The sequence below is a fragment of the Momordica charantia genome (genome assembly GCF_013281855.1).
Source record: "Momordica charantia cultivar OHB3-1 chromosome 7 unlocalized genomic scaffold, Mcharantia_2.0 BLBB01000007.1, whole genome shotgun sequence".
NCBI classification, from domain to species: domain Eukaryota; kingdom Viridiplantae; phylum Streptophyta; class Magnoliopsida; order Cucurbitales; family Cucurbitaceae; genus Momordica; species Momordica charantia.
Window position 1 is genome coordinate 2,515,833 of NW_028275165.1, and position 12,247 is coordinate 2,528,079.

Here is a 12,247-nt window from a genome sequence, read left to right on the forward strand (position 1 = left end):
TTATAAATTTAGGAGCCTAATGGATCAGATTGAATCGATTGTAGTACCTCTTTAGTCTATGATAGTTTTTGTAATTTTTTTCAAATTAAAATATTCGAAAGTTTATTAAAGTAATAAGTACATTTATTAAAGTAATAAGTACAAAAATTAAGGATTAAAATAAAATTTATTATTTTTCATGAAGACGACATAGTTAGTTATCAGAAAATGGAAATCTAAAATAACAGATTCAATAAAACAAGAGTTGACTTTCATTTTCAGGCAATGTTTTTTTAGATTGATCTTCACTATCGTGCACCTTCCAACTATCAGTTGATGTTTTTGAATTCGTGTTTGGTAGTATATTGGAAAATCGAATATGAATTTAAAAATTATTCATGTGTTAGTTTTATATATTTGTAAAGTAGTATCGTTGGGAAATTAAGACTCTACATAATTTCCTATTCTACAGTTAAATCCAGCGAACCAAAGCTAATTATACACAATAAGAGATTAGAGGGGAAAAAATGATGACACAATGAATTTTATACTGGTTCACCCAACAATGGCTACATCTAGTCTTCCGTTCAGATGTGGGTTCCACTAATATGAGATTGGTATTAGCACTCAAAATATCTCCCCTCAAATATTCACTCTGTCTAAACAAAAGCCCTATAATTTCTAAGTATCATAACACACTATAGTTAGGTACAGAAATGAAACACTCACAATAGAATAAGATTTAATTATCCCAAATGATGTCAATCTTGCTATGCCTTTTTGCTGTCAATACCTTCGAGCCGCCACCTCTGAAACGCCACAAAAACCACTCTAACTTCGGCTGCTCAACCATAAAATGGAAAACTATAGCTTTTATAACGTCGACGGAAAAACGTCCGCACACCCCTCATCGCGACAGCGTCGCGTCGCTGCTTGCTCGACCTTCTTAACTTGCAGCACTTCGCTTCTTCCTTTTTTTTCATTGTTGCTTCGTCCCGACTGGTTCCGCGTCGATTTGGCTCCACCAATCCCAATAAGTAATATTTACCAATTAAATATTATGTTCAATCTAAAATATTATTAATTAATTTATTAACATGTTATAAATTTTGTAAAATTAATTTTACAATATTACACGATTTATAATATATTAGGTTTTACCTATTTAAATTTAACAAAAATAATAAATTCATGACATGAAAGGTATATTTATCAAAAGTTTTTATTTTATTTTTATGTAACTATACCTTTTAAAATTTCAAATTTAGAATCTGAAAATATAGAAACATAAAAAAGTTTTTAGAATCACGGAATTCTAAAACTATTGTCGAAAATAAATATGACAAACAATTGAATCCTTGATTTTACTTAAAAACAAAAAAAGAATCTGAATTCTCTAGCAAATAAGCTTTTCGTTAAAATATTATACTTTGAGCTCTGGTTCATTTTAGTCTACTTTTAAAATGTTCGTTTTGGTCCTATACTTTCTACTTTGATTCATTTTGGTTTCTATATTTTGAAAATGTTCATTTTGGTCCCTGTACTTTGAAACAGTGACCATTTTGGTCATTTCATTTTATTTTTTCTATCATAATTTCAACACCACATTATAATCAATATATTTCTTATAATATAAACATTACCTTATACTAAATTATTTTCTTTAGGTGTAAATTTTGTGTTAAAATCTTGCAAAGAGGGACTAAAATGATAACTTTTTAAAGGTAAAGGGTTAAAATGAACATTTTCAAAGCACAGAATGAACATTTTCAAATCACAGGACTAAAATGAACGAAATTTAAAAGTATAGGGATCAAAATAAACATTTTTTTAAGTACAAACACTAAAATAAACCGAGGCTAAAAATATAGGAACACAATTTTAACCTAAGCTTTTTTATCTCAAAATTTATCCAGTAATTTTTTTTTTGAGGAAAAAAATTTATCCAATAATGATTGTAAAAGAAAATTACCACAAATGCCCCTCGCCGCGTCTCTTTCTACGAGGGCTACTACTTAGAGACTGATATATAAGCAGAGGGAACTCTCATGCGAACCCTAGGATTCTCGTTGGCTTTGCTTCTCCCAATTTTCGCTGCAAAATTTTATCGGGAAACGAATTCCAAATACCAGAGGGAAATTCGGTGGATCGTACGCAAAATTTAAACATGACAGATTACGACGGGAGATACGAAGGTAATGGAGAAGACACGGACAATTATGGCGATGGTTTTTCTCCCCAAGTTCGTGGCGGCAGCCATGGTGGCCACGATACTCACAGTGATTCAAAATCTCAGGTATTTTACTCACACTCAAATAATACGTGCATAATTCATTTGTTGTTTTACGGTTTTGCTCTGATTTTGGGAATCGATGGTGGTGCTCCTAAGCTGAAATTTTTCGGATTGCAAATTCAAGTTTATTGTCATATTCTTAGTTTTAGTCATCAGTGGGACTGTTGAAGTTCGATATTCTGTCGTGGTTTGAACTTTTTGAGTATTCTGAAGGACTGAAACATCGTCTTCAAGTTAATTCTCCGAGACTTTAAAGGGAAAAAAAATTGGGAGACTGATTTAGCTTGCGGTTAGTCAATTGGGTCGATAGTAGGAGTTGGATCTGTTTCGGCTATGTACATCTTTTCTCAAGAATCTAAAAGACTGTAAGATCTTGGGAGTTGAGAACTGGTAGATTTAATTGTATTTTACGTAAAATAGTTTTCTATGTTTTCTTTGATTGAATATGTATTTTTTATCAGTGCACATATAGCAAGTGAAATTTAGAGCAATTGGTGTTTCAACTGTTGGTAGATCCCCTGCCCTGACGTAGTGTTCTTGAACTTGCGACCATAGTTTCATAGCAATTAGAAGACCGTTGGCTAGCGTTGGTTGTTAGTTGTCTGTTATGTTGATTAATGATCAGATATGATATTGTCAGTTCCATTTACATGTGTCTAGTTCCTGGGTCTGATGGAATGAAATTTAATGAGTATGATTTTTTTGCTACAATTCTGCACCACCTCTCAATAGGTCTTCTTAGACTTATATGGCCAGCAAGCTATGTGATATGTGTTTTCTGGTTAAAGTTGTGTTGTAACATAAGTTTTATCTTTTACGTCCTGTCTCCATGGTATTTTTTTAACCTTACACAATGATTATTGTTATGATTATATTGTTTCTTGCTCCATCGAAATAAATTGCTAAAGTGATGCATTGTTCATGTCAAATGATTTGTTCTTCTTGTTCACTTGGTAAGTGTATGCTATTCCCATGTTAGCTTTTCTGTGAGAATCTGCAGTTAAATTTACTTTATTAATCTGAATGCTCTCATAAACGATGGAACATTGAGAAAATATCGTGAATGTTATTCTTTTGCAGCGTGGTTCTTGTAAGTGCTATTCTGAGACACTGTCCTTTTTTTTGCATCATATAGACCAAATGAAACAAAAGCTTAACAGATGAGGAAAATACCTCTATTTGTGGGTTCAAATTTGTTTTCGTAGCTGCTACTTGGTTTAAACACAACAAGTTTTTTTGGGCAGCTATACAGTAATTGAAAGTCATTCTCGTATTCTCTTTCGTAGCTTGGGTTGAGACTTTCCTTCCTCTCATTTTTATAGTTCATTTTATGAATGAAATAGTTTCTTATAGAATAAGTGATAAAATCAGAATCTTACCGATGTACTATTCTTTTGCAGCATGGTTCTCGAGATTATGAAAGAGAGTCTTCAAAAAGTCGGGATAAAGAAAGAGAAAAGGGGCGTGATAGGGAGAAGGACAGGGAGAGAGATCGGGGTCGAGGTAGAGAAAGGGATAGGGAGAAAAGTAAGGATGGGGAAAGGGACCGGGAGAAGGATAGGGATAGGGATCGTGAGAAGGACCGTGATAGGGATCGTGACCGTCATCACAGAGACCGTCACAGGGATCGAGGTGAGAGAAGGGAGGGAGGCAGAAGTAGAGATGATGATGATTACTACAGGAGTAGGGACTTTGATAGGTAATGCAAATTCAACATCATTGCTTTCTGCATACATTTTATAGTTCTACAGATAATGTGTTCTGTATTTATTTGCTCAGCTTGTTTTCCATAATGCATTCTGTTAGAAACCCGAATATACTAAACGAAACTAAGTAACTATATTGCAACATCAAAAGAGAAATTACAATACCAATAGCCTTTGGAGAGGGCTATCTCTCTCCTTAGAACTCTCTTAAGTTCTTCCCCTTAAACGATTCTCCAAGGTGCCTTCCTTCCCTCCTACTACCTCTACTTATAACAAACTCACCCCTAACTAATTACTATAATGCCCCTAACTATAATGATAATACTATTCCCAAACTAACCCCAATAGGACCCTCACACATTCTCGGCTCTTACTTTTTGCACTTTAGAGCTCTTATGATGTGTCATTGTCATGTAGTGTTTAGAGAAACTTTATGTGGCATGCCAACACTTTTTTTGGGTTAAAATTACTTTCACCAAGGATGTAATAGCAAGTAAATTGGTCTGTTTTATGTACAGGCGGAGAGATTATGATAAAGACCGAGAAGACAGACATAGACGTAGATCTCGTTCTCGCTCAAAGGGAATATCTGAGCATAGGTCAAGGTCACCTTCTCCATCACGGTCAAGATCACGATCCAAAAGGTTGGTTATGGAAGTCAATAGCTTTATTTTTCTTTTATATTGTTATTCTGTGCATCTATCTGAAGTTTATGGGTTGAAAATTGAAATTTAGTAGGTTTTAATATTATGACTCTTTACTGTAATTATATGCTGCTGAACGGAGGGGCTTTCCCTTTGTATTTTGGGTTTAGGTTTGGCATGCGGGTAAATGTGAGCTGCAAGAATATGTTTAGAAGCTGTTGATTAGTATGTTGTTATTTAGGTCAACTGTATGGTTTTTGTAGAAATTTTGTAGCACTGTTTGTAGTTATTGTTTGTAATGTTAAAGATTGGCTTGTTATGGTTCTCTGGCATTTCTCCAACTGCATTTATTTTTTTGCAATTTCCACACATTGAAAAATTACTAATATTATATTCCCGTGTTAATAATGATGATAGTGAGAATACTATTTTGTGTAGGTCAGTATTCCACGAAGAAAGTAGTGAAGGTCATGTGGGAGAACTGTATTTTTTGTTCTCTCTTGGAGTTCCTTTCATCACGAGTTTTGTAATTATGGTCTTTCTTTGATTTGTACCAATTGATGAAGAGGCCTTTGCCTCATATATTTCCTTCGTTCAATGAATTTTTTTTCTTATTATTTTTTTTAAAAAATTGAACAGAAAAATGATAAGAACATTAGTTAGTATGTGGAATGCTTTGAAATATTTGTCTGTCGTTTCAATTTTAGGAGGTGTATAGTTAAGAGTTCCATTTTCCTCTGGACCATAAATAATTGTTATTTTATTCTTTTAAGTTGTCATGGTTCTCTAAGGGATGTTCATATCTTGTATTTGAGTTGTGTTAGGTGTATTGAGTGTCATTTTTCTAAAAGCAAGTTATATGGTTTGGAATCGTACAGCATTCTAACGTGAGCGACAGGTTATCTTTATTTGCTTTTGTAAGTGCTCCATAAGTTACATATATTCCCACACTGTTTGTAGTTTAAGTTGAATTTCTTCTTCATCATACAGGTTGTGTGTGCTCTCCCTAACTATGAGATTTCATGGTTCAGTGCCTTTCTACTTGTTTGGTCTTTGAACTTGTTATGCTGACATCCCTTTATCCGCAGCAAAAGAATTAGTGGTTTTGACATGGCTCCTCCCACTACTGCAATATTGCCTGGTGCAACTGCTGCTGCAGGTACCTAAATCCTCGCACACTGGAATATCCTTTTGTATTATTTAACTGCTTTTCTTTGTTGGATATAGTGTGGAAAGTTGACAACAAATTGCATGGTGTCATTGGGTAAGCTATATTTTGTTCCTTCATCAGCATATGTAACCGTTTAAAAATGTGATCTTTGGATGGGCTATATAATTATTTATTATTTACTTGGTACACTCATTCTGGAACTGAGAGGTATTTTGGTTTTTTGTTGCTTGTGTTTGGTGTTTGTTTGTTGTTTTGTTTCTATGTATCGTCCAATGTTGTGAGAAGACAATGTTGGGCTACTTGCCCCTCTGTGCCGACAATGGGCGTGAGCTGACTTCTGTAGCTTTTATATGCAAGAAGGACCAATGCACGGGTTAGATGGATCTTGTTCGTCCTCATCTGGAAACTTATTCCTTTTTTGGTAGTCTTACAAATATTACTCAGAATTTGTACATGTATAAAATTTTTATGCTTAAAAAATTTATTGGAAGAGACTAAGTTATACACCATATTGTGTTTCATGAAGCATCAAGTAGGTTCAGGTGATACTTGAAATATTATGCGTGTGCCAATGTTACTGGGTTGAATTGTGATTATTTTCTGAGATTTAGCCTAATTACTTTAGCAGGCCAGATGCCTGGGGCAACTCCAGCTATTCCTGGAATGTTTCCTACGATGTTTCCATTGGCAACGGGTCAGGTAATTCTGCTTCTCCCCTAGTAAAAAGAATGGAATGATACAAAATCTCAAAGCAAATGACATACCAATAATTTGATAGTATGTATGTATTGATCATATTTTACCTCGTTTTGCCATTTATTTGTTTTCATACAGCCCTTTGGAGCACTTCCTGTTATGCCAGTTCAGGCAATGACCCAACAGGTAATCATTTAGTGCCTTGTACCTCTCCTTGTAATTTGACGAACCTGAAAAACTGTGGTATGTGTTTGTTTTCAGGCTACCAGGCATGCCCGGCGTGTTTATGTGGGAGGGCTACCCCCAACAGCCAATGAACAGGTTTTTGTTGCACCTCTTGTCTCTCTTATTTGATTGGCATTTTATTAGATTTTTTAATTGAACTCCGTATCTTCATATATATTCTTGTTTTGGAGTTCTATGCCATTCATGCATCCAGGTGTGGTTCCTTAGCTAATTTGATTGTGAGTTTTGGTTTTCATTAATATTATGACTCTGTATCAACAAATATTAAATATCGTCATATCTGTGTTGACTTTACTATGGAAAATTTTGAAGAACTTTTGTTTGGGTAGTCTTTCTTTCTCGAGTGTATTGGCGTATTTTTTTCTATTTATTTGCCAGGTTTTTTAGTTAATTGGTTAAGACATACTGGAAACATTTTTCCATATAGTAGGATACCATATTTTATTCACAAAGTTCATTGTTGTTTGCAGTCTGTTGCAACATTTTTCAGTCAGGTTATGGCTGCAATAGGAGGAAACACTGCTGGTCCTGGTATGGTGATTTTTCAATTTCTATTGACACGTTTATCTTGGTGGTTCTTATTGCCATGTCAAGTTAATCAACTTGTATGATGATCGTCCATCATTTATAGGAGATGCGGTTGTCAATGTTTACATAAATCATGAGAAAAAGTTTGCATTTGTGGAGATGAGATCTGTTGAGGAAGCCAGCAATGCAATGGCCTTGGATGGGATCATCTTTGAGGTACTTAGTTTTGTTGTCGATTATTTCGTGTACATATCTTATGTTCGAAAAAAAATTATCCAGGAAAACAAATGTCTAATTTGTTACTTTTTCTGAATTAGGGAGCGCCTGTTAAGGTGCGAAGACCTAGTGATTACAATCCTTCACTTGCGGCAACACTTGGTCCCAGCCAGCCGAATCCAAATCTGAACCTAGCTGCTGTTGGTCTAACACCAGGTTCTGCTGGTGGTCTTGAGGGGCCAGACCGCATTTTTGTGGGTGGACTTCCTTATTACTTCACAGAAGCTCAGGTCAGAGAGTTGCTGGAGTCTTTTGGGCCCCTACGAGGTTTTGATCTGGTGAAAGATAGAGAGACTGGAAATTCTAAAGGCTACGCATTTTGTGTTTACCAAGATCTTTCAGTCACAGACATAGCCTGTGCAGCCCTCAATGGTATTAAAATGGGTGACAAGACACTCACGGTTCGGCGTGCGAATCAGGGAGCTAACCAACCGAAACCAGAACAAGAAAGTGTCCTTTTGCATGCACAGCAGCAAATTGCACTGCAGGTGAGTGAAAGTTTCTGGCTTTTCCTGTATTACTTATGTGGTTTTTTAAATGAATTCCACGTGCATGTGCCATATTCCAACAAAACAAATTATGATAGGCATATATGATTGAAACCTCGTCATATAATATAGTCTTTTATATTTCACTCACGGATATAAAAGACATATAATGTTCATATTTCAACCGAGAAACTTAAGGAAAATTGATAACTGCATATTTGCATCAAGCTTGTTTTATCTAACCTTTTGCTTCAACCAGCATGCAGACGGGTTCTTTGGAGTGACCCGATGGACGGAAAATGCTTAGTATATTCTAAACTTGTAAATTTATTTTAAAAGGAATAGAATATCCCAATACTTGAGTGGTAAATGACCAATAGAATATACTTTTTATTTGCATTACAGGTACTTGGTAATGTGAGCATGAATGAATCAATAAGTATAAGACCTGAAATATGTATTGAACGTAGGTTTGCTAGTGTGCTGTGAGTATCACAAAAAATCTAGGCTCAGCATGTTAGAGAAAGTTGGAGGTGGTTTAATGAAATACTTTCTATTAGAGTATTGTTAGGGCATGTTTGGGAGTGGTTTTGGCTAGATCACTTTCATTTTAAAATAGACATGTTTGGCAATAATTCATGAAATCACTTTAAGTGATTCCGGATCAATCACTTGGGAGGTAATTCTCCAAGTGACTTTCGGTAAAAATTTAAGTTAAAAAGAAAAATTAACTTTTGAAATGGTTATTGTTTTAAATTTCAAAATTTGAAAAATTAACTTTTGAAATGGTTATTGTTTTAAATTTCAAAATTTTCCTTTCTATTTCACCTTAAATTTTGAGAAAATCAGAAAATTTATTTTTTTCTTTCTAAAATTTTTGTTGCTCTCTAACTTTATTTATCTTTAATTTTGTTTCTCTAAACTTTTTATTATCTCTCAATTTCTAGTCTCCCCTATCTAAGTTTATTTCTCTCTAAAATTATTGAGATTTATTATTTAGTTATATATGTCATGTTTTTCAGTCTAATTACTTCATAATTGGTGTTAAATATTGTAATTACTTAATAAATGATGTTAAATAAATTTTCAAATGTATGTTATTAATTTGGTAATTCTAGAATTACTTTTGAAATCAAACATTAGTCTTTTTAATTACTTAAAAAATATTAAATAAGAATAATTTTTTTGGTAAGTATGACATTGATGATATGAAATATACAAAAGAGATCATAGGGCTGATTACAAAAAGACCTTGAAATAATTATATAAGAATTGCTTTCACAAAAATCACTAATTCTAAAATCATTTCAAACATGCCCTTAATTTGGACCGATAGAAGTAGTTCTATAGCTTTGCTTTGGAATATTTGGAGGTAGAGAAATCAATAATGTTTTGGGGTGTTGTAGCCCCTTCTGATTTATCTTTCAAATTTTCAGATAGTGTTCAGCTTACTATAATGTCCTTATGGGTTTAAAACACAAGAAATTCTTTTGTAATTACAGCTTATCCTTGATCCTTCAAGATTGGAAAGCTTTGATTCACTAGCTTTTCGTCGGGAGGGGGCTTTCTCATCCCCCGGCCCTGAGGTTGTTCTTTTTTTTCTTTGTGTTTATTAAGTTTGTTTCTTATCCACAAAAAAATTTTTATTGGCCATATATCTTGTAGTATGGTAATTTATAACTGTGAAGTATTATCTTGGTGATTCATCGTCTTATTAAGCTTCTCTTGCAGAAGCTGATGCTACAGCCAGGGGCTGTATCCACCAAGGTTCTTTGTCTTACACAAGTTGTTTCTCCCGAAGAGCTTATTAATGACGAAGACTATGAAGATATCATGGAAGACATGCGAGGGGAAGGCGGGAAATTTGGTAAACTAATGCTTTGGTTGATTGTATACCTCTCATCATGGATTCTATATTTTAGTTATGAACTTCAAGGCTTCATGCATACTTATCTGTTTCTTGTTTGTTTTTTGTGTGTGATATATCTGTTTTACAGCCTTTTCTTGTCCTCACATTCTGGTAGAAAGAATCAGACAAATAACTTACAGACAGAAGCCTCCATAACCTTCTTATCTTTAGACCACCCACCTGATGTGTTTCTTAATCGATCTTGCAAATTTGTGGTTTCAAATGGTTTCATTATGTCTTTGCAGGTACACTAGTGAATGTCGTCATCCCACGTCCGAGACCCAACGATATGGCACCTGGAGTTGGAAAGGCATGAATTTCTTGCACCTTACACAACCATATTCTCCATTTTCTTTCCTTAGGAAATTAGTTTTTATCCTTTAGTTTCTTGGTCCTGCAAACAAGGGTTAGTAATGATATCTAGAATGATCGGATTAAAAGAGACGTTAAAATTGTGAAAATCTAATCTCAGCTTCCCTTTTCATTCACCATCCACTTAGATCTCTTCCGTTTCATCAAATTTGTCCTAGAAAAAAGGGATCCCTTCCCATTGTGGTTCTTGTTTGGTCCCCCCCCCTTCGTTTCAAGAATAGTGTGGTTTTATTATGGTTGCTATTTACCTAGAATATTTACTCCCCTATCAATTTTTTGACACCAAGAGGGTGTTCGTAAGCCTGCACGGACACTTAGATCTGATCTGTTCTCGTGGCTTAAATTGTAGCAGGTGTTTTTGGAGTATGCGGACATCGATAGTGCAACGAAAGCTCGAGCTGGTCTGAATGGAAGAAAATTTGGAGGGAACCAAGTGGTGGCTGTATTCTATCCAGAGAACAAGTTTGCCCAAGGGGAGTATGATGCCTAAACTGTCTCACTACTTTTACAAACACAATAATTGGACAAATTTGTCATTAGCAAAAAAAAAAGAAAAAAAAAAAAAGAAACCAAACTATTTACTTTAATCTAAGTGGTAAGATTGTGTGCTAGTATGTAATCCTTTTCTTAGCCAAGTAATCCAAGTGAGATGTAGATTTAGATTCTAAGATTTTAATTCACTCTCTTATCTCTTAAGTAATGGATATAGCTTCAACACTCTTCTTACTCTTCTAATTTGTTGGATCTTTGGCACTATTATTCAATTGGGTTTGATCTTTACTTTGTTTCCTCCTCTTTTTGAACTTGGAAAAAATTGACTGATTGACTAAATTGTGTGGGTTAGGTTGGTTTTTCTCCAGGTTAAGTAGAAATGTCTAGTAACTGGAAACTAAAACTGTGATTCTCTTCTTCCTTTATGGAAAGAAAAAGTAATGTGCTCTTTTTTCAATTTCAAATAATTGGAAGTTTCACTTGTTGATTTTTATGCTTAAAATATCTCATGGTTTCATTCTTTGTTTTGTTTTAATTTTTTTTGGGAAAAAGCGATAGAAGGTGCTTTATTGAAATGTATGTTTTCATATGTTGACAACTATCAAATTCTCGTCCACATTTGTTGTGGAAACTCAAATATTTGGATCCTTTATGTTTCTCTCTTTGATGTTGCAACAAATGTTTCGAACTCATCGTTTAGGGGCTCACTCTGGACGTTTCAAGGCTATTTTAGTCTTTTCCATAATGAATTTAAAGTGGTTAATATATACCCCTATTTTATTTACTTTTCAAAAGCAAGAAATATAATTTTTTGTAATATGTGTTAACAAAGGAAAATGTCAACATTTCAGGTATGGACTGGACGTGGTTATAATTTGGTTCTTATGGTTTTTGAAAGTTTCAATTTAGTCTCCCGAATTGTACTTGTTACCATACTAACACTTTTCTAACGATTACTTGTGAGATTTAATTAAATAGTTAGAAACAAAATTGTTGACGCTAAAAATTGTTGTAATTGGGAGAGATATTTTGAAGGATTGTTTGAACAAATCTATATATTCCTTTAAAAAAGTAAATAAAATATGTATGCAGGTACAATTTTAAATTTGCTAAAAAGAGTTACCATGAGTCTTTAAACAATTTTATCATAAAGTTTTTATGGTTCAATTTTTAATTCCATTAATTAAATTATTCAATATATATCATAATATTTTGAAATATATAAAACATATTTAATTATAGTAGCACAACGGATGCGTGGTGGCCAATAATCCATAGGTCCCAAAAATTAAACTATAAGAAATAATAAAAAAAACTTTTAAAAATTCTACCTCTTCCTTTAATAGGCTAAATATGCAAAAAAAAATAAAAAAAAATAAAAATTTTCTATATTTGAAAATTTATTATTCTGTTGTTGTATTTGTGAAAATGATAATGAATGTTATCA

General features: G+C 33.8%; 1 protein-coding gene across 9 annotated transcripts; it reads left to right on the forward strand.

Moving 5' to 3' along the window:
- The first annotated feature begins 2,022 nt into the window (after positions 1–2,022).
- Positions 2,023–11,088, forward strand: LOC111018596 (splicing factor U2af large subunit B). 9 transcript variants are annotated; one of them, XM_022294754.1, is made up of 14 exons: positions 2,024–2,275; positions 3,673–3,971; positions 4,497–4,622; positions 5,711–5,781; positions 6,419–6,492; positions 6,628–6,675; positions 6,751–6,810; positions 7,206–7,266; positions 7,367–7,479; positions 7,581–8,027; positions 9,530–9,613; positions 9,759–9,894; positions 10,182–10,246; positions 10,661–11,088. In XM_022294754.1, the coding sequence occupies exons 1-14, from the start codon at positions 2,147–2,149 to the stop codon at positions 10,796–10,798; spliced, it is 1,851 nt and encodes a 616-aa protein (XP_022150446.1). In that variant the 5' UTR covers positions 2,024–2,146; the 3' UTR covers positions 10,799–11,088. The 9 variants fall into 9 exon arrangements, with proteins under 9 accessions (XP_087982530.1, XP_022150446.1, XP_022150447.1 ...); XM_022294755.1 differs by having other exon boundaries at positions 6,422–6,492; XM_088126407.1 differs by lacking the exon at positions 3,673–3,971 and adding an exon at positions 5,850–5,886 and having other exon boundaries at positions 2,135–2,275.
- Positions 11,089–12,247: the final 1,159 nt, after the last annotated feature.